Below are 22,629 nucleotides of genomic sequence, written 5' to 3' on the forward strand. Positions count from 1 at the left end.
TCGCGGGAACCGATAATACATACATACAATCTAAAAATCGATCGGCAATCCCCATTCAAACCGAACCCCGCCGTTTCGTTCGATGATAGAATGCTCGCATACTCACGCCTATATTATTCAAGGTGTCGTCGACTCATGAGCCGAGCGAAAGAGTTATTCAAATACGGAACTGTAGGTCTTAATCTTGCAATTTTTTCGCACCGTGTACGCTCTGCTTGTATCATCATACATCGGCTGCCTCTGAGATTAAAGAGCGAGCTGTTTGAAACATAATTTCAACCAGAGTTGGACATCATTCGAATAAATTATTATTTAAACAACATTTCGAATAAATTTTTCAATTAAAGTTTCATTCGATTAATGTTTCGAATACAATTTTATTCGAATAATACATCGAATATATTTCGAATATAAATTGATTCGTTGTTCGAATAAAATATGTCCAACTCTGATTTTTATGTTTGTTCATTCAATTAATCTGATTAATTATTTCTTATGATGCAGAAACGCATTCTTTTCGATTTTAAAACAAAACAAAATCTTATGGAAAATAATTGAAAAATCTCCATTACGTTATTTATTATTAACTCTAATGAGCTCCATAGAAATAGTTGCAGAATAATCTTATATATTTGTAGCAATTAAAAGCGTTTATATTATTTGTTATGGACGTACATATATTATTAATAAGTAAAAGGTGAAACATCTTATTACAGTATTTTTAATTTGACTTACTTAACTTTTTAGTACAGTTATGTCAATTTATTATTATTTTAATTCATTTTACATTATTCGATTGTGCTCGATTTTATATGTAGCTAATTTTATTTGTGAAAAATTCTATTTTCATTTATTTAACATTGATATTTCGATAATTTTCACATATACTTATTTTCAATGAAATGTTACAATATTTCATTTATTCGTGTCTAAACGGAAATGTATATTTGAATATTTATATCAAACAGAGATTTTGATTTTACGATTTTCCTCTAGTTGTTCTCCTACATTTTTGTAATGTAAACATTGCACAATCTATTTCCTTTAAACAATGTTGAAAAGGAAGAAGCAGTGACGTTTTTGAACGAAATCAATGCTATTCACTTCTTGTGCGACACTTGGTTGAATGCGAAAAGAATTCAGGAGATACAATGTGAATCGCTTTCACCATGGTTAATCGATTGTCTATATCGGTACACGTAATCTTAACGTTCAATACAGTTCGTGTCGCATTATATTTTACTTCACGAGACTCGCGGTAGTCGCGAATGTACTCGATATTTTGGTAGGAAGTGTTAACCGCAGAATTTGAAATTGAAAATGTTCAGGAAATTGTAATAGCACCTCATCACGCGAGTTCAGTGTACGAAACATAAAGGAATTTATAGTTTCCTTTTCCTCGTACACAGTCGGTACTAGAAACATGCCAATGTTTCGCAACTTAAATAATTTTATGTATTAAAGATGAATTACATTGTAATATCGTCCTTTATTACTTCACAATAACATGCAAATTGATTTGTTACATTAGTTTGTCATTATAAATCGATTAAATAATGAAAGTGCTATTTAGATCGGTGTTTCATGAATATACCAACCGTTAAAAAATCATGTTATTATCTTGAATATAAGAAAACATATACCATATTAGTAAAAATGAATAATATTCACACATCTTAATTTTACCAACAGAAATTTTTTAATAATTAAAAGAAGTATTTCGTTCATTTGGTCTTCATATAATTAAAAATAAATACTTGCACCACGAGCCACAGTCCAGCAATTTCCGATTAAAAAATTTTAAATCATTTGTACTTGTATATCAATGATAATAAAATTTAAAAATCGATAATAAAAGAATAGGAAATCGTATTGCTGATAACGTAATGATAATATCATCAGTTTCATTAACAAAATGCCTGACATTTGTATGCATAAGATGCGTACACATTGTATATCATGAAAGTATATTATTAAATGTATTAAAATACACAACAACTAAAGCACATTAAAATACAAGAATTTATTATCACAAAACTTGATGTTAGAATCTAATCTAAAATAATACACCATGCTCTCTGTATTATTGAAATCATTTACAAAGAATAAAATGTTCCATTTCGTCCCGATTGCTTTCAATTCGTCTGTGCAAAATTTTGCCGAAATTTCTAGTGTCCATTTATTGTCAACATAATTTTAGCTGTTTCAAAATTTGTATTTAATTATTTGGAATATGTAAAATATTTACCAAAAGGACAACGTTTCAATAGTTTACAGTTTACTGAAATTTCTACTAAAAAATGTATGAAGATATAAATCTGCAATAAACTCGTGCGGTCTATCAACTGTCAACATAATTCTCTGTATTCGAAATTCCGAAACGTTGAGAAACACTCGAACGCCTAGGTACTCGATTGCTTCTTAAAATGCAATAGCTTTTTGTGGCCAGTAAACATTCCGTGAATGGCGAAGGTGTTAAAAGGAAAGCCGTCGTAGTTGTAAACGCGGCGTAACGCCTCTCGGTCGTCATTGCGGTTGCACGTTGTCATACTTGCACGTTGGATTACGTTGCCGGCGAGTCAGTCATTCATAAAAATAACGCGGTCGGCGCACGCGGATACTACTACTACGAGGCGCATTCAGCGCCGGCGCGGCTCGATGCAGCACGGTGCAGCACGGTGCAGCGCGGTGCAGTGCGGCGTGCACGTAGTACGGTTGCACGTATGCCGGCGTAAAACGTGCACACACGTAAAAATGCGGATACATTCATGCGGTTATTGTGCAGCTAGGTGAGCGTAACCCGCCAGGAAAGGGGAAGACGAGAAAGCGGAGTCGGAACGGCTCGACTCAGACGGGCCTCGAGCACAGGTATTACGATGTTAATCCACGATAGGTACATATTACGAGACTCTTTCCAATGGGAATGTCGGCTCACAGAGACATTTCGAATGCATATCAGCGATTTTGGAGATTGATCGATTAAAATATTTCATTGATCTCTTTCTGTAATTTCCATTCTTCAAGCCTTGTGGCATTTTCTGCTTACAGAAGCCGAAATAATGTTAGATTCATCTCATTCCTATAATACAAATTCTATTTTTTTTATTGTCATTAGTAGGTAATTCTTCACAATGCATATGTATATTATTATATGCAATGTACATTATTTAAATAATATAATTTTTGTTAACAATGCTAGGTTCATCTCATTTTTGTGATATGATAGCGTGACTTCCGTTTCTGTTTTTTGTTATTAGTAAGTGATTTGCTACAATGCATTTAATGAAACAGATAATTATTTAAATAACATAATTTTTATTAATATGGTTGATATATCAATATTATAAAAATTTAGAAATTTTGTGCGAAATAAATATGGATTCATTTAATATTCTTGTATTTGTGTTTCAAAAAAATTATCATAAATGCAACCAGAAATATTATAGTTGTAATATTGTGTATTTTATTATGTATGATATGTATGCATATTGTACAATGTGAGCAACACAAAGAAATGAGAGAAAAGAAAATAATAATATAGTTTAACTCTAGTAAAAAGTGAAAATACCAAAAACTTTAATGTAGAAATATAAATTGAAATAAAATTATGTTACATATGAACGCACATTTACTTACATTACTTAACGTTATATAGTGTCATCATTTCTTTGTAATTACACAATATCTTCATTGTGATTTTACATTTTTTTCGACTACTTGCTTTCAACTTATGCTTTTGTGAGAATTCATTCAGTAGACCGATACATTTATATGTGTATCGATTTTGCAACTTTTTCGACTTGAATCAGGTACATAATATATGTAATTTTAAAAACCACCAACCAATTTCAGATTTATAAATTCAAAATTGTTAAATTTTGACTCACAGCAATACGCAGAAATGGTTATACTAAACACTAATGATTGATCATCAACTAATTTAAATAAACACAATTAATTATGAATCGATGATTATTCGAAATTGAATTGAAATTTTTATTAACGTTTAAATTGTAGTAAAGTTTTATAGTAAAGTGTATTCTACTAACAAAGTATACTAATAAAGAATATTCTAATAAAAATTGTGTTCTAGTAAAGCACAATTATATACATACAAAATGAATTTATATAAAATTGTATAAAAATGTAAAATTTATAAGTAAATTTATAGGAAGATTAAATTTTTATAGCGTTAAAATAACTAAAATGTTGCGGTGCTTGTAATGATCCTAACTATGTATAGTCTAGAAATATGTATGTAGATGCATTGAATTGGATAGAGATTTACATAATTAATCAAAAATTTTAGAACTATAAAATCGAAATTTTTGAACTTATCCTTTTTGCGTTGCAATAATCTACTCAGGTCACAGAATCCACACCGGTTTAAAAAACCGATGTTATACAAGATCGGAAACGTATCGATCGTACACGAAATCCAAATAAGTTATCGCTCGCGTATCATAAAAAAATCTGAACTAAGCAAGTAGTAAATATATCAATAAGTGATTCGATCAATCCATGAAGCAGATAAGATAAGGCACAACCTCGTATAAATTTTTGTTGGTAGAAAATAATAAAAGTCGTTAATTCGCGTAATTTCGATTACCAGTAGTATTCCACGAAAATATATGTATTTCCAGTTCTCGTTACGCCGAACCCTCCACAATTAATCTTAATAGATCATTACTGAAACGGTTGTAACATACACGTTTTAATACAGTTTCGGGAGCAAGTGCAGCGTGTGCATTTTGAAAAGTGCACTCTTCATCGGGCTTGGAAATATCTTTTCTCTAACTCTAGAAACCCTGTTTTATTCAGATTGAACTACATTGGCGGATTGCTGTACGCAAAAATTCTTTTTCTGAAGATTTCCTGCGCAATTTTAGACAAATAAATACACCTTTCTGTAAGGGTTGAAACATTGAAAAAATTAAAAATTTGTTTTCAAGAACAACCATTACGAAATCAATATGCATATCTTATTATACGTTATTTAAGCAGTATTTGATGAAAATCCAAGCTAAATATCTGAACATTGAAAGATATGGCAACTATTTTCTCAAAGCATCATCTACAGCAACAGATTCATATGAATTGCTTAAAATCATAGTGATTTCCTCATTGTGACAAACGAGGAATAGTATTGTTTACTAACATGTATATTGTTCACTGACTAAATTTATTGTCAAGATAATTTACAGTTAAATTAACTTGTAGTATCTTTACAATTTATTTCACTTATCGTTTTAATAATTTCGCATGTAGATTATATTTTAAGAAATACGTCAAAATTTTCGAAAATGTGACTTGCGCTGCTCTGTTTCTAGTCCACCCATATGTCTCTGTAAATTTTTATCCGAAACGAATTATTTCGATTTTGCGTATAACTTGACACGATTTTGAAAAACCACATTTTCGAAAGAATCCAGCAGTTTAAATTGAAACCCGTGATTTTCGACCCGGGCCTTTCATTGCGAGTAAACAGAAAGAAAATTGCTGGAATAAAAATTAAACAATAGTCAGACATTTCTGCTAAGAGTTTCGGGAACTGTATCTCGGGAAAAACACTTGGTGAAAGAATTCTTTTTCGCAAGATTCCCGTGGCGCGATCGTAGGGAAATGAACGCGCGTCCACTTAAGGGTACATTGAAACGCGGATGTGCGTATTTACATACACTTAAACGCACTTATGCTTCCCGTAATAATTAGTATCCGTTCCATGAATTAACCAGCAGGACTGGTTCCTTTCTCATCTCCCGTCGTCGCGTGAACTTCGAAAAACAAAGGGAACACCGACGAGAACCGGGAGACTCGAACCATTCGGCCCATTCTCTCGCCGGAAGAAAACGAATTTGGAGGCGGAAGATGCGAATCAAATGACGAGCTAAGAACAATGCCACGTAGCTCAGACAAAAGCCACGGAATTGCACATCCCACGAAATCGGCATGAAAAAAGAGCGAATGCGTTTGCAGCTTGCGGTCAAACAGATCTGCTACGCTTCCGTAAAAAATTCGGTGAATGTCGTGTTCCGGTCAGTGCTACCGTTCGAATTAAAAAATTTGCATTACCTTAGCAAATGCAGATTCCTAGTATAATTTTTGTTACATGTGCAAAGAAATGTTTCATCAAATTAATATTAAAAAACGCTTTTTCATTCTCATACAATGAACAATACGTATATTTTGTTCAATATATATATAATATTAACAAACATACATGGTGTGTTAATATTATACAATTTTATAATATTTATAATCATATCCAGTTGTGCAAGTTTCATAAAATCGACAGAGTACATTCTATTACATTCGAAAATTCGGTAAATTACGTTAATGTTTCCATGCAAAATCTGGTATCTATAAAAGTTGTAGTATAATTTATTTAAATTATAAAAATTATAGTGTAGTTGTATAAGACTATAAAAATTGTATTATAGTTGTTTTAAACTACAAAAATGTAATAAAATCGAAATATGCAGCTGCATTAACGAGTTCAACTCAACTAGACATAAGGAAAAAATGGTTATTAATTCTAAAGTCATTTTGAAACTATACAAAAAAGGTATTAAATTTTTTAAGGAAACTCACTTCGCTATGAAATCGAGCGATAGCACTAACTAGGAATTCGACTTGTTAATAATTTGTAGTATGTTGTTAAAAAAAATAATACTCGAACAGGGATCAGCGGAAGGGTTTTGATTTATTTTGAACGTGGTCGATTAAATGTTTCTTACAATTGGCCCGCTATAAGGTTTCCTCTATTAAGTTCCTTGGTGAAACTGTAATTGGATGATCTCATTTCGGAAGATCCCGCATGATATGTAGCTAGAACATCCGTGTGGGCGAAATTACTCAGGCTTTTATTTTAACCCGACCCATTTCCCTCTTGTTCTATGATGCGGACGCATACGCGGCGACAAATTATAGGCAGTGGCAATATGTAACGTCATTAGTCTGTGTGGATCATCGAAAATCCGTACCTCTTTATAAGAAAAATTAATTTGTTCAATGCGGTACAAACACAAATGTACAAATAACAGGAAACGCCTACACTGATAAAAATATTCAAAGCGTAATTTAGTTAATAATCCTTAGCCTATAACATTTGATGTTCGACACCATTATTTTTTACACTAATTAATTTGCATTAAATCATTATTAGAAGATCAATAAAAATAAAGCAAGCGAATTTCATCCTTATGTATTACGAACACTTCTGTGATCCACTATAAATATACGCAATAATTCCTGAGCAACTATATATACGTGCACGGCAATATTGTAACATTATAAAATCATAATGTAACAACTAATAATTTATATAATAAATATTGACGGATAGATAACCTATTTTCGATAAGTTGTCTGTTGCCTCCAAGAATCGCTCCTTTATACCAAAATAAATACTGATAGTTCAGTATCGTATGTGAACATCAGTTCTACAGATAGCAAATTGTTAGATCATACCAGGTAAATAAAAAGTCAATAATTTCCCCCAAAAGTATGCTAAAAACAGGTTTAAGTGAGTATTTAAGACATGCTTCAAGCGAACATCTTCCACTTGTCTTCACGAGTGTTCTGCACCTCTTAAATTACAAATACTCATTTCGATTAAAGAAGTAATGTTAATTAAATGCTTGGCATCCTTTGCAAGCCGCAAAGCTTGTTCGCGATGTCATTATCTTGTATCGTCGAAATGCTAAATGAATATCCTGGTTTAATTAAAAAAGCGTATTAAGGAATTCGTACGTTGTTCGGCCGTCTCTAAGTATCTGTTAATTAAGAAGAAAATATTAAGGTCAAACGCGATATTTTTCCTGACCCGACGCGTCCCTTAATGGAATCGCGCTAACCAATTGTGTCTGTTAATGCGATGCACGCTAATATACATAGGCCTTCGTTTGCATTTGCAGCGTGCGCGTAACTTGCTATTAACCCTGTCATGTGAGGGAAAAGTAAATAAAATTACGACACCCGACGCGGCCTCCCTTCTTCGAGCGCGAGGCGCGCTCTCTCTCTCTCTCTCTCTCCCTCACTCTTTTTCTCTCTTTCTCTCTGCACAATGTTGCGATAAAGGGACCTTTAATTTCAACACGAGACAAGGATGTCATAAATTTGTCCCTCATACATAAAATTCCCCTCGTGTTTCCGCGTGACCCTTCAACGCGCGAAACATGAACGTGTAAACGTAGACGCTTCGTGATCACCGGCGAGCCTCTCAAACAAATTTGCAAACCAACAGAACAGACACGGTTACAGCACCTTTGCTGTGACTAATTTTTATTAATATCTTCAGAAATTAGTTTACAACCGTCGAATTAACCCTTTGACTGTGGAACGCGTACATACTCGCCCTGGGGCATACGTAGGTGTACAACGAAAGCGTGGAGTAGACGTAATCGCATTAGCGTTTCGCTTGTGTTTCCAACCAAACAAAAATAGAAATGTGTGGTAACGAATATATTTTCACGCGCTGTTAAATTACGCTACTGAAAAAATAAGTAGCAATTTATCGATGATAGAAGTAGGCGACAAAGCAGCGTTTGGCGCATCAATTGATTAAAATTTTTGCTTCGATGAAATGATTGACGAAAACGATTAAAGGCATTAATCGTCGAAAAGTCGATGATTGCATTAATTGACTGGTGAATGTAATCGCCAGTCGTTGATTAAAGGCATTAGTCATCGAAAAATCGGCGACTGAATTAATCGATTGATGAAATTAATCGTCAGTCGTCGATTGAAAGAGATAATTAATAACCGTTGACTTTTGGATGGATTCAAAGGATATTTTGATGTAATTCCGTTAAGAATTATCTTTATCATGTTCGTTACTTTAACATATTTTTCTTGATTTCTACTTAATTAAATTTGCTACTTTAGTCGCTAATCGCGACTATTAATGCTAACGATTAATAGTGGTAATTCAATCGTTAGTTGTCTATAAATTTTTTGTCCAATTCTGTAACAAAGTCATTTACAATTGCAACCAATCAGACACAAGGAAATCCTTGTGAATCTTTCGTTCAATCGAATACAGGTAGAATTTTTTAACACAGTTCTGTTCAATGCATCATAAACGATTATCATCTCGTACTTTCTACTGTTACTGAATGTTCTACAAAATGAATACGTTTCTCTGTACTGCATTGTATGTACTAAATAACTATCACGTAGCGAGAACATCGTCTAACATTTATTGGCAACAGTGTTTTAAAATATGATTTGCTCCAGTTTCGTATAACTATAAAAACCTACAAAACTGTTATGTTAAATCATATTTTACCCACTTTGGTTACACACTTCAATTTAAGAATGAATTCTAATGCAGTGTACCATAATTTAGATCTCTTGTAGGTTTTTTCTAGAGAAATTTCTTCCACACCTATTTGCTATTATTTCAAACATGCATAATGTATTTTTCTTCAAGAAAACTGTATGAACTATACTGTAATATCAAGTAATTTTTATTTTTGTTTTCGTTTATCGTGTAATAAATATCAATTTCCATTTGTTATTACTGAAGAACTTGCATCTTTCTTCGTGCATCCAATGATTTATGCCGAATAAATAATAAATAATAAGCAATTAAATGATAATTAGCAAGTAACAATGAAAATTGTATTTATAAATAAGAAATAAATTTTATTTTGTTGCAAAGTTTATTAGTTTATTACAATAAGACACACAATATTATAACACATAATAATAGTTGTTTAAAGAATACATAAAATAATGATACACATCATTTGATATAAAGTAACCATGTATGAAGAACGTAACTATGTATTTCTTAACTAGCGGTAAAGACTGTTGTTACCAACCACAGAGAAAAATAAATATATAAGGGAATAAAAACCCTACAATTATTTTAAATAATTTATTTAGATTTGTATAAATAATAAGTAATTCTTTTTCTCTTTTATTTGAACTTCTAAATGACAAATCGTGATTTATTTAAATGACCATTTAAATGCACGTTTACTTAAACGATGGCCAACTTTAATGTCAGGTGATTCAGCCTGTGTAAAGAAATTCCCTGGAACACAGGAAAGGATGCTCCGTGCAGGTCCATCGAAAGTTAAAGCTCGGGCATACCGATGGCGAGCCGGACCGGGTCGGGTCGGGCCGGATTGGGCCTCGATCGACGAGACGGGCTCTATGGAGCACAACGTCCGAGGCCAATAACGGGAAAAGCAAATCAGTATCGCCTCTCACTCTTTGGTGCGATAGAGGTGTGCGTGAATGGTCGTGGATAGTTCGTGGAAGGGAGGTCTTTCCACCGGCACAGAAAAATCCGGCATTCCAACGCGGCTGCTCGCGAAACGCAGCCAGCGATCCGTGGACGAGCGACGTTAGGCGAGCGCCGTTACTTAACGACGGCCTCTTTCAGGGAAAGTTCATGCTCGGACGTTTTGCCTCCGGATGAACGAGAGAGTACCGTCCGCTCTTTCCGAGGATGAACGGTAGAAAGGGGCGAAAGGAATCCGTTCGCGGCCTGATACCTCCTTCGAAATCTCATTCGCTATACCGGGATGCCGCGACTACGATCTTGATTCGATTCTATGACAGTTCAGAAAATTTGTGAAATTGTTCATTTCAAATCATTTTTTCGATTTCGAACGATACTGTTTTGGTTCGAAGCGGACGCTGTTCGGGACTTCAGCGTGAATCGTTGACTGTCATCATGATGCCAAATCGACGACGAAGTAGTCAAATTTCGAAGTTATTTCTACTCTGATCCAGTGTAGTTGTCTGCGATCTGCGGAATGTAATCGATATCATAAATCTCGATTTCTTAATCTTTGCTTTATTCAAGAAATTGGTTTGATTTTATGTAACTTTTCCGGTTCTCGAACGTGTTGAAATGCTCGGTTTAGACAGACTCGGTGATCATTTTATATGTATATAATGTACAAAATATGAATGTTATTCATTTCTTTCAGATCGAAACAAAATTTGATTCTTCTGTTAACAAAATCTAGGAATTAAAGTAAATGAAAACGTACAAGGAACAAAAACTGTCTCGATCTATTAGGAAAATTATTGCGGAAGAAGTTATTAAGAAATGTTAATCAATATACATAGCTATAATAGAAGTCGTATTGCAAAGAATTGAATATTGTCTTACGAGATAACATCCACGTTTAAGAGATTGTTAATAGAAATCTTCGTTACGAGATGTTAAATGTCCGTTTAATTATCTGACAGACACGTAAACGAATATCTATGCAGCTACAATGCAACATTAAATTCTTATAGATTTATACAATAATAGCGTTGCATATAGACCATCTTAGACTGATCTATTCACATGCGAAACCTGTTGGGTCAATAAAAGATTCAGATATTGAAGGTTCGAATAATCGAGATTGTACTGTAAATCGAACGTTGGCAAAATTAATGCAGGGGACCATTTTCTAAATCGAATAAGATGCGCATTTCTTAAGTGTAACGAAACGAAACGCAATTGCTGTGCCTTTGGTATGTACTCGGGCATAATTAATGTTATATTTACAAAATAAGGCATATTCAATCTTTTTATTGTTTTATTTTATTTATTTTTGAATGATTAACTTTATATTTATCGAACAAGACATATTATATCTTTTTATTATTTTACTTTGTTTATTTTTGAATAATTAACTTTATAATTTATAAACTGTTACTTCACAATTACCAGCTCCTCTACCGTATAATAATCTAAAGCCATAATTAGATTTTTAAGCAAAAGGAGGTAGACAAAAATCAACTTTCACCTGCTGTTGTATTGCACTTTAAATATGCAACTCCGCAGAACAGTTCATTCTAACTCGTACTCCATTGCACTAGATATATATATAATAGACAAGAATGCCGCGATCGTTGCACAATTTTTCATTATTTGAGTACGTCAGCGTGGATTGCACAATTGACGCCTTCAGGGAAAGTTCAGATTTGCTCTGGTCTAGATGAAAGAAATTCTCGAGCGGCCGGTACAACCGCGATACGCAAGGCCGATGGATCGGCTTCCGATTTCGAAACCGCGGTACGAACAGCTCGCCGGTATCTGGAATATGGCGACCTCTCTACTACCGTTCTGGGTTGTCCGCGTCAATGAGTCCGGCGAATTTCAGCGGCTCGACAGCCGCCGATTGATTATGTAATGCCGAATGTTCCGCGGGACACGCGATCGCGACCTCTAAAGTAGCACGATTTGATTTATCGCGTAATAAAATCGTGGAAAAATAAAACTTTCAATCGATCAGTTTTATTGGCCGAACCAAAGGTCCCCAGCGTCCAGTACAGTAAGCGATGCATCGTAAATTCTAGTTATGATCGCGTGTGTTTTGAATCGCGAGAATGGAGAAGTTGACGGTACGAGCTGGCCAATGCTCCGTCGTTTGTGTTGCTTTAAAATTTCCCACGATATCAAAGTCGTTTAATTAACGCCAAACCTATCAAGCTCTAAAAGTAACTAAACGCGTATTGCTTTATAATGATGACAAGATCATATATTTATTTACGTCTTACGCCATTTTTATTATAATTGTATCTGCTTAGATGAACAAATTTATTCGATCGTTTTCTATGAAGGTATCCTTATAATTTCAGCTACTTTAAAACAAAATATGTGAAACCGGTCATTTTGACTGGCTAGGTTGGTTAAGTGTTAATGAAATCGAAGCTAGAAAGCTCACATTTACCATAGGAAATATGTATTAGTTTTACTTTTTTGTATTAACACCGGTTTCATATTTTTTATTTTATAAATATTGAAATCAAAAAGCTGATTCCATTGAAAATTGTTAACTATATTACTTAATTCAGGTACACACTGTTAAAGAGAACTGTGGTGAATTTAAATGAATACATCTTGTAATTTTTATAAGGCAATGCATGCGTCACTTTCAGACCTCTTTATTATTAATGTGTTAAGGAGTTAATGAAGGATTATTAATAGAAATAACGAAAATGGAGACGAATTTTATTCTTAAATAATATATATTGAAATTGTTTTTTAAATTATTATATAATATTATTATTATATATTTTCTTACACTGTTTCCATAGAAAACGAACTTTTGTCATTTTTTGAAGAATTTGTTATAAATGTTATTATTTGACTTTGTGACGATTAATTGAAATTGCACATGAGATCTGTAGAACAACTAAAAGTACCTCAAAAAATATGTCGAACAAAATTAACAAAAAAAATGGCAAATGATCCTCTGTTATTTTTTTATCACGAAGGTCCACCGTTCGAGTGTTAATTACTCGCATTAGTAAAATATTTAATACGGAATTGTTGAGAAGCAAACGAGACAGCTAGAATTGAGGATGCAATAAGAGATTAGAAACTAGAGCAGTGCTTCTGAGAGATTGTTGAGGAGAAGAAATAATAAAAAGAAGTAACATAAGTACTACAGTAGGACAATCCTTGTAGAATTAGAGCAATAAGTAAAAGAAGCAGTGACGAATAAGAGAATAGAAATTTTTGATCACTATGGTATTAAAATATATTTCTTGAACACCTTTTGTAAACGATGTTAACTTAAAGACTCGGAAAGATCGTCAAGTCCAAAACAGTTTACGAACAAAAAGGAAAGTATTTTTACTACCGAGCACTTTTATACCACAATTACGATTTTAGGAAGTTCGTTAAATATAAACAAATCGTGTAACGTAAGAATGCCGTGATTCAAATATTTCACTACGAACGTACACAGGTTACGAGTTCTCGGACTCCAGTATCTCTGTTTGGTACACGGAATGAAGTGTTAATGATAACATGGACGATTAGTTTGGTGTGTCCGTGTGAAAGATTAAATAAACAGCCGAGCTCGAAGGTCTGATAAACTTTATCGTTTATCAACGAGCATAAACTGTGTTATGGGAACGTGGTGGATTTATTTTTAATTTTCGTGTAACCTTCGATACCGCGGTGTAATAAAATTTCTATTAATAAATGTATAAAATATATCGATCGTTTTTTGGATCACGTGAATCAGGAATGGTCACGAGATCAATTCGATGCGCATAGTAAATGATTTTAAAAATGGTTAAGGCCGATTTATATTTCATTGTCAATAAGACATACGTTCATTGGCAAAATGTAAAATAGGTTTTTGAAAAAATTTCATACTGATCAGAGAATCAAACATGATTCATACCTTTATGCAACAAAATTGCATCACTCTTCGAAAGTAGAATTTTGTGATTATCAGGATAGCTTGCACCCATGGCGGTCATACCAACGTTGCCTTACTATAATATCTTTATAGTTTTGCATAACCAGATATAACAATGTTGCAACACCGGTTATTGGTAACGCAAGGATTAAAGAAAAAAGACTGATAACTAAAACATTAAAATTTCTATGCTCATATGTAACACTTTCTATCAGCTTCTCTAATTCATACAGTAGCCGCAGGAACAGTGCACTTTCTACCAAGGGTAGTATAATAAAAGTCTTTATGGTACATACGTTATAACATGCCGTTAAATGGCACATTACTTATGGAACATACGAGCAATTATTAATTTGTCAAGCGGTTTTCTGATGATATTTATTACGATTATTAATGAATTGGTAACGCGACTTCCACTACGATTTGATGTTTCATTTATCACCGTTACAAATGACTCCATCTACGATGTGGCGATTATATTTGAATATGCGGAATCGACCAGAGCAACATTCATTTGCTCCAAGCAGGTTCCAAATGTCACACGTATAAACTATTAAAAGCTTTTGCTAATACCCACTTTTTTTAGATACATGTAGAATTTGTAGAATTTCAATGCCCTGATAATTTTGCAGAATTTCGCTTCTACTATTAGCATAGAGTAAAGTCTGGTTTCCTGCAATCGCCATTTCGGGAAATAGGAAATCAGAGTCGGGCATTATTAGATTAAAATTTTATCCGAGTAATATTGCGGATAAATCCCTCTAATCAAATTTTATTGGAGTAATATTGCGAACGAATTCTTCGAATACAATTTTATTGGAATAATATTACAAATGAATTCTTTGTAGAACATTTATTCGAAAACTATTTTGAATAAATTCTTCGAATAAAATATTATTCGAATAATATTCCAAATAAATTCTTTGAATAAAATTTTATTCGAACTTCATTGAATAAACCAAAATTATGAGAAAAGGACTCCCGATTCCTCTTCATTACGTTATTTCAGTAAATATATCGAATAAAAGTACGAGTAAAATACTATTCGAAATACTCGGCGAAATATGTCTATTTCTATTTGAAATATTTCGTGAATCAAATTTTGTTCGAAGAATTTATTCGAAAAATTGCCAACTCTGCAGGAAGTGATCTAAACGTGCATCAAGCTTCGCTGAACTTTGTACTCTACTGTTTCCTTTGAACTTTTACGAGCTCTGAGCGCAAATAGATGCAGTACTGCAAAAACACCGTCGACTGCGTGCGATATGGAATCGAGTTGAAGGAAGCTAAACCAAAGAAAGGAATTAAAATTCCTGGAGCGGTTCGTTGCTCAACGTTACAACGAACATTTCTCCCGCCACAACTCGAGCGTTAAACCACTCGGATACCGTATTTGTCGCCACGGTATCTTCCCACGTTTGGATATCACGATAAACCTCGTCGCATTATTTAACATAAACCGAGTAAATCATGCGACGGAGCATCGGGCACAGACGGAAGTTTACACGTGACGACGACTCGAGCCTCGTAATAAACGGAATCTGAATGGACGAATTATCTCTTTCAGTCGTTCGTTAACAGCTCCAGCGAGCATAACGGCGGGGCGATAAACTTTATCGTTTATCAAGTAGCGCAATGTTATGAAACACTGTACGATTGCTTCGGCTTGTAGGCTGTGGGTAGCCTTGAAAACGGTCGACCAACGTCCTGCCGCTGTTCAACAGTTTCCGAGGGAAGCGAAAAACGCCTCGGCAATTATCGCTCGACTGCGGATTTTGTACATTTACGGCAAAAATGAGCAACTGAAATATAAAATTCTAAAGAGACATACAAAGAATTGGGTAATATTGCTACACTATTTTCGACATATCAATTTCTGTTTCTGACAATCAGCTAGGATCATTTTTATCTTGCACAAATATTCACCGTCTAGTTATAAACAGACTGCGGATTTTTACGTAAAATAGAAATGGCCTGCACCAATTGCAACACATAGGAGCTAAACACAATTTATCTTTCTTCATCAATATTTTTGATAAGTTCAAATTAATACATCTGCATTCTTAATTCCTTTCCATCATTTTATTCTTTCGAACTACACCTACTCGTTTCTACAATAAATGCATAAAATACCGCTGGTGATTGAAGAAATGCAACAGCCATTGCGCGAAGATGTTATAAAAATATATAGAAAAAAAAGGTGATTGTGCAAAAGGAGTACGGGTGGTCATTTTGCTGATATTGTATTTCATAGACATTTGTGAAAGATCGTACCAAAAGTCACAATCAAAATTCGATAAATTTGTGAAATTTAAACATATTCCATTTACAAGAAACTATCGGTTGCTTTTGTCGAAAGACCTTTTAGACCCAATACTTGCAACGAAGGAGACACGACGTGCACAATACATCCTATTAGTGCAATCGGGTATCCGATCTCCCTTTTGAATAGCATTTGAGATATTTTCTTTTCGAAAGTTTCCCCAGCTGTACGGCAAAGGAGACAACGCGAGTCTGCTCACAAAATAAATCATAAGCCCAGGGGTTAACTCATTGGGCAGCTGGGAACTTCGCTTTCAGGGATTCCTGTGCTGGAATGGCTTCGAAGATTGCCGAGATAAAGGACTCACCCTGTCGGACTGCAGCCACAGTATCACTGAGTTTGGATATCTGAGGCGGCCGCCTAATCCGGAACTACCAGCTGTCCGTTGAGCTTTCAGAAGTTCCGAGTGGGTCACACCTTGCTGGACGAACACTTCCAGGGACCTGGAATCAAACGAGAAGCAAATGTTATAGGGATTCATCATACCAAATGTACTCGATTCCATTCCAAACTTCATTTGCATGGAAGTCCTCTTTACCATGGCTCTTAATTCGAAATTCTTCGAAATTTAATTGGTACGAATACGAGATTATACATTTAATCATATTTTATTAGACAGACTCCAGAATATCTGTTTCATAAAAGTGTTTCTTTTTAGAGAAGTTCCTGAAAGCAACCTTTCTTTTCATACAAAATTACAAGCGAGCAGACTTTTTTAACGAAATAAGCATGTTCGAACGGAGTTTTTTCTAAAAACGGGAGGTACAGTAAATTTTCTTCAATTGTCCCTCAGCTTCCGAACAAAAATGGACGATTTGGGAAGAGGAGATGCGATTATTTGGGCCTCGTGACTCGCAAGGGTCGAATAATCGTATCTCTTCTTCCCAAATTATCCATTTTTGTTTACAAGCTGAGGGACAATCGGAGAGAATTTACTGTAATTATTTAATAAAACTCGAAAATTGTAATGAACCTTTTATGTCTCAAGTTAGTACACTGGGTTTTTGCTACTGACTATTGGAGAGATCGCTAAATTGCTTAAACTATTTATTATGATACGAACTTTATGCGTCTGTGTTAAAAACGAGTAAGTGCAATTTAAGAAAATAGCAAATTTTAAGTAAGCGAAGAATACCAATACATCATTTCAACTTGTTAAAGTTGTTAAAGAGGGATAGAACTTTTTAGATACAATATTTGTTTTGCATAAAGATCCGCAGTGTAATGAAGAATATTTATCTGTTTCAAGATCATTCGACTAGAAATAAATATAGAATCGATTATGCATATTTAATTCATTGAGAGTATATTATGGAGAAGTTCACTTTAAAGTATTTTTAAGAAACAAAGATTGAACACTATCCGCAAAAAGTTAGCCTTCAGGATAAATAATATGCGATGCACGTTAAACTATGCCGACTTTTTTTTAATTTCCTAACACCCCATACAATTCAACGCATAAAAGTAATTTATTTTTAATAAAATAAAATCATGAATCGAGAAAGTGTATTTGTATATAATTCTGATGTAGGAACACGAGGAGAACGAAATTATAAATATTAACATTTTTTAAAACATACCAGATGTAATAATACTACCATATTCAGATGTAGAACTTAATTTTCAATTACGACTACCAGCAAGTAATACGACGATTATTCTGGTGAAAGTAAATACAAGTAAAATATCAGCCCCGAAATATTTTTCATGCTCTCGTTTGATATTGATTTCAGGGATTATATGCGACATGCACCGTAATATAGTGTCACTTTCGTTTCCTTCGTTTTTGTTTGAATCCGAAGGTGCACGAACGAAAAACATGTAATTCGATCGGGTACGGGAATCGGTCTTCGATGAAGAAACTGAGACAGGGATCGGAATTTTTTTACGGCGTTCAACCATGTTCGTGGGTCTTCATTGCGTATGATTTGTGTCGCCGATGAAAACGATACATTCGTCCATCGATGATGAAGTTAACGGTTTCAAAGCGAGATCATAAACCTCTCATAAAATCATATATTTCCCATAAAAGATTGCAAGGTATTGCATTGAACTTAATCAATCTTTAAATTACAAATTACATTTTTCTGAATATTTCTCAAGAAATTTAGCTGAAACCAGATTTTTTTTAAATATTTTAAGAAATATGGAACTTCACAAGAATATCTAACCATGAACCTAAATTTAATCCCGTTTTGAATATTGTAATTTCATAATTTGAGGCATTCTTACGGGAGATTAAATCGCAACCAAAATAATATCAATTATAATTCAAATTCCTATAATTTAATTATAATTTCGTTTTCCATAATTTAATTTAATTATAATTTCGTTTTCCATAATTTAATTTAATTATAATTTCGTTTTCCATAATTTAATTTAATCATAATTTCGTTTTCCATAATTTAATTTAATTATAATTTCGTTTTCTATAATTTAATTTAATTATAATTTCGTTTTCCATGATTTAATTTAATCATAATTTCGTTTTCCAAAATTTAATTTAATTATAATTTCATTTTCCTATCATTTAATTATAACTTGACTTCCCAAAGTTGTCCAAAAATTATACTTATATTAATTTACACATCCTCAAAATTCTCAAACACTTTACGTTGTACAATATTATAACATAAACTCATCACAACAGTTCAGTGTAATCAATTTGACTTATACTTGATGCATAACATTTCAATCATACTAAGTAAGATTCGAAGTACACTGAATTACTTTACTCAAGCGTTTCTCATTAGGTAAATGAGAAACGGCAGAACCGAGCGTAAATGAATTTAACGAAAGCCAGATGAAGTACGACTAAAATCGGAACTACTAGACGGGGACGTGTATAAATTGAGATCACCTTGTAATCCAAAGTACATATATTGTAAAATTTTCGATTTAACGTTATCTTGCATTCGATTGGAGGCTACTGCTCCGGTTCATTCTTAATAGAAGAGGTACCTAATTTTCATAATATTTTTATGGCTTTATATTATATTCGTATGCATGAGTAATGTTTTAACATAAATCTCTCTGAAAAAGATATTTGCGAAAATTGCAATTGGTTGAAATGATAAAAAAAAGTTAAATAAGCTACATTTTTTAACTCTTTAATCTTTTAGCTGATAAAGAAAATTAACATTTAAAAAATATATAAATGATATAAAAATATATAAGACATTTAAAATAAATTCGAGACGTTTCAATCAATTCGAAAAAAATTATTGTGTTCTAAATGATGTCCAAACGTTAACGTCACTCACTGCACGTATTATAAATTGTGAATATAAATTCATGGTACATTAATTTTTTTCATCTATATAAATTAGACAATGTTACACGGTATTTCCATGCATTTTAAGCATAACATTTAAACTTTTAAGTCTTTTTCTACTAACTATTTCGAAATGTCAGAAATGTCTCAGAGTCGTCATTCGAGTGTAATGGATTAATAACGTCCTACAGATTAACAGTTTGCAAACGAACGTTCTCGATGGCCCACAGTGGACCTTATCGAGAGATACAGTGACATTCTGTTATAATTTTTGAACCATTAGAGATATTGTAATGAAATTTTCACCAAAAACATTTAAAAAATAGTCATTTTTAACTTAGATAATTGAATATTTTTTGCATTTGTTAAACGATAATTTTTAATTTATTTTCATTGATATTTTTATGAAAAAGAAAATTGTTCAAATATAATTGTACAGATTATTTTCTGCTTTTCGAATATGTATCGTATAGTGTAGAGATTAACCCTACGAGGCTTCATGGTAAAATGACCAACAACAAGAACGTCTTAAATAAAATTAACAATAACAATTTAATAACAAAAATAACAGCGAGTTTATACAACGCAACAACTTCTCATGAAGATGGAGTTTGTGGTATTGCTCCAGTAGGATATGTGAAATCTTCGGCTAACCACTGTTTGTTACGATGACGAAATATCTTTTCACTGTAATACGATTGAGCCCATTTTTCTTCTTAATTCGTAACAAAATGTTCTTAAACTAGCCTTGAGTTTGCCAGAATTTTCGAGAGAAACGTTCAGTATACCTCGCACATATATCTTTATTTATAAATAGGTAATCACCCAAGTCTTTAGTTGAACTTCTTGAATTTCTTTCTTCCATTATAAATGTCGATATTGAATAGAAACTAAAATATGAATTTCACTAATGCATTTAACCAAACACGGATGAATATGAATATACATATAACAAACACGCTATAACTAAATACACATTAACTATACTGGTATAAACTTAAACTATGAACAAAAGAAAACGATGAAAACTACAGAACAGTTCGAAATTTTCTAAAGTTGCTTCCAATATGTCAGTGTTCACTCTTGTATCGTTTTGAGCTAAGGCAGCCAGGTATTGAAAAACTTAGCCTTATGCTTATCTACAGAATAGCAGAAATATTTCAAATGTTTCGAATCGCAAGAATACTTGGATCTCATCGCGTTTCACGGGGTCCCAATGATAGACACATCGCGCCGCGCTTGGGTGCGCCCTGAGCAGCGTTATGCAGTTGTCTTTAAATGATTATAATTTCAAAGAGCGGGTCATGACGGGTATGATCTTATAACAGGTGTTTACAGGAAACTGTAACGAAAATATTCTCTTTTGCTAATATATATATAAATAATAATATATATTTATTATTATATATTATTATTATATTATATATATATATATATATATATATATATTTTTTTACAATGAAAGATTATCTCTTTCTAATAAGAAATCGTACCTCTTTTTAGTCGTTGTTAAGAATAATAAACTTAAAAAAGAGGATATTTATTATTCTTAGCAACGACTAAAAAGAGGTATGATTTCTTATTAGAAAGGGATAATCTTTCATTGTACAAGAGGCTGAGAGAAAATATGGAACACAATACAGTAATGTCTCCTCTAATTGACGCTCAGATTGTCCGCAAAAATGGACAATTTCCCTCCTCTTCTCAAATTGTCCATTTTTATGCACAATCTGAGCGTCAGTTAGGGAGACATTACTGTAATCAGGGCATCACGAGAAAGGTGAGGAGTTTTGTCAGGTGAAATATCCTACTTTTAAGACGCTCCACTTTAAATGTTCATAGTAACTAAAATATTTATTCAATTTCATTAATTTCTTCAATTCTAAGGTCCATAAGTCTTTGTAAAGCAATACAAATTGTTTGATTATCGACATGGAAGAGTTCAGTATTTAACAGTATGTCACTGAATTTCTCGATCCGGTCCATGGTGCGGCGTGGCGGAACGCCCGTGGAATTCAAAGACCTAGTCGGCGCTTATTTTCGGAATTTACACAGCAGCTTCGTAATCAAAGCTTTTACCGTCTAAACATCCGGCACGGTAACCCGATAATTAATCCAATGCCACTGCCGAACAGACACGATTACTGGGTCAAAGCCAACCCGCTTAGCGCAGCATTGTATCGATTGCGGAGAAATGAGCCTGGAAAATTATAATCTTGGCTCCAGCTACATAACATCGGTAAATCTCCGTTGCCCAAACATGAAAAATCTTCGGGACAACTGTATTTACTAGGGTGGATCTAATCGGTCGAATTGATCGGTCAAATACGAACCGCTTCCCGACAAACGGGAATACAGGTAACTCCACGTATTTACGTATAAATCTATGTTTGTCCTCGGAGCCATTAATTACGGAGAAATGTTGGCTTCCGATGAATTATTGAACTCTCGAGTTCGGGGACTCATAGTGTATTGTAGTTGTTCGTGCCGGTGGAACACATTAATTTTAGTTAACATAAATAAACGACTCCTTTATTATAAATAAAGTTAAGAAAAAACAACAATTTTACAAAAAACCAGTTTATTTTAGTTAACGTAAATAAACGACTTCTTTATTATAAACGAAACTATATAAGAAAAGACAACAATTTTACAAAGAAAACAGATAATTTTAGTTAACATAAATAAACGACGATTATAAATGAAAATAAGAAAAACAAGCAGTAATTAAATTCAGTAGGATGCACTTGGATTCTTTTGTCTTTTTATTTTTAACTTTCTTCGCCACACTCGCACACTCAACAACTTTTTCGGAAGTGCCCCGAGAAACAATCACCGCTCAAGCAATCTCTCGACAT

The 22,629-nt window shown here is 33.3% G+C and overlaps 1 protein-coding gene and 1 long non-coding RNA gene across 2 annotated transcripts in view; one reads left to right on the forward strand and one right to left on the reverse strand.

Moving 5' to 3' along the window:
* LOC117219431 (tRNA dimethylallyltransferase) overlaps window positions 1–22,629 on the reverse strand; it is a 199,861-nt gene that overhangs the window by 65,975 nt on the left and 111,257 nt on the right. Inside the window, exon 4 of the mRNA XM_033468595.2 lies at window positions 16,805–16,940. Coding sequence (XP_033324486.2) covers window positions 16,805–16,940 — 136 coding nt within the window. The remainder of the gene's footprint in view (window positions 1–16,804; window positions 16,941–22,629) is intronic.
* LOC117219433 (uncharacterized) lies at window positions 15,759–17,911 on the forward strand. Its single transcript, XR_004490018.2, has 3 exons — window positions 15,759–16,015; window positions 16,755–17,072; window positions 17,156–17,911. It is a non-coding gene; the product is annotated as an uncharacterized LOC117219433 (long non-coding RNA).

This window comes from Megalopta genalis, chromosome 2, assembly GCF_051020955.1.
Source record: "Megalopta genalis isolate 19385.01 chromosome 2, iyMegGena1_principal, whole genome shotgun sequence".
NCBI classification, from domain to species: domain Eukaryota; kingdom Metazoa; phylum Arthropoda; class Insecta; order Hymenoptera; family Halictidae; genus Megalopta; species Megalopta genalis.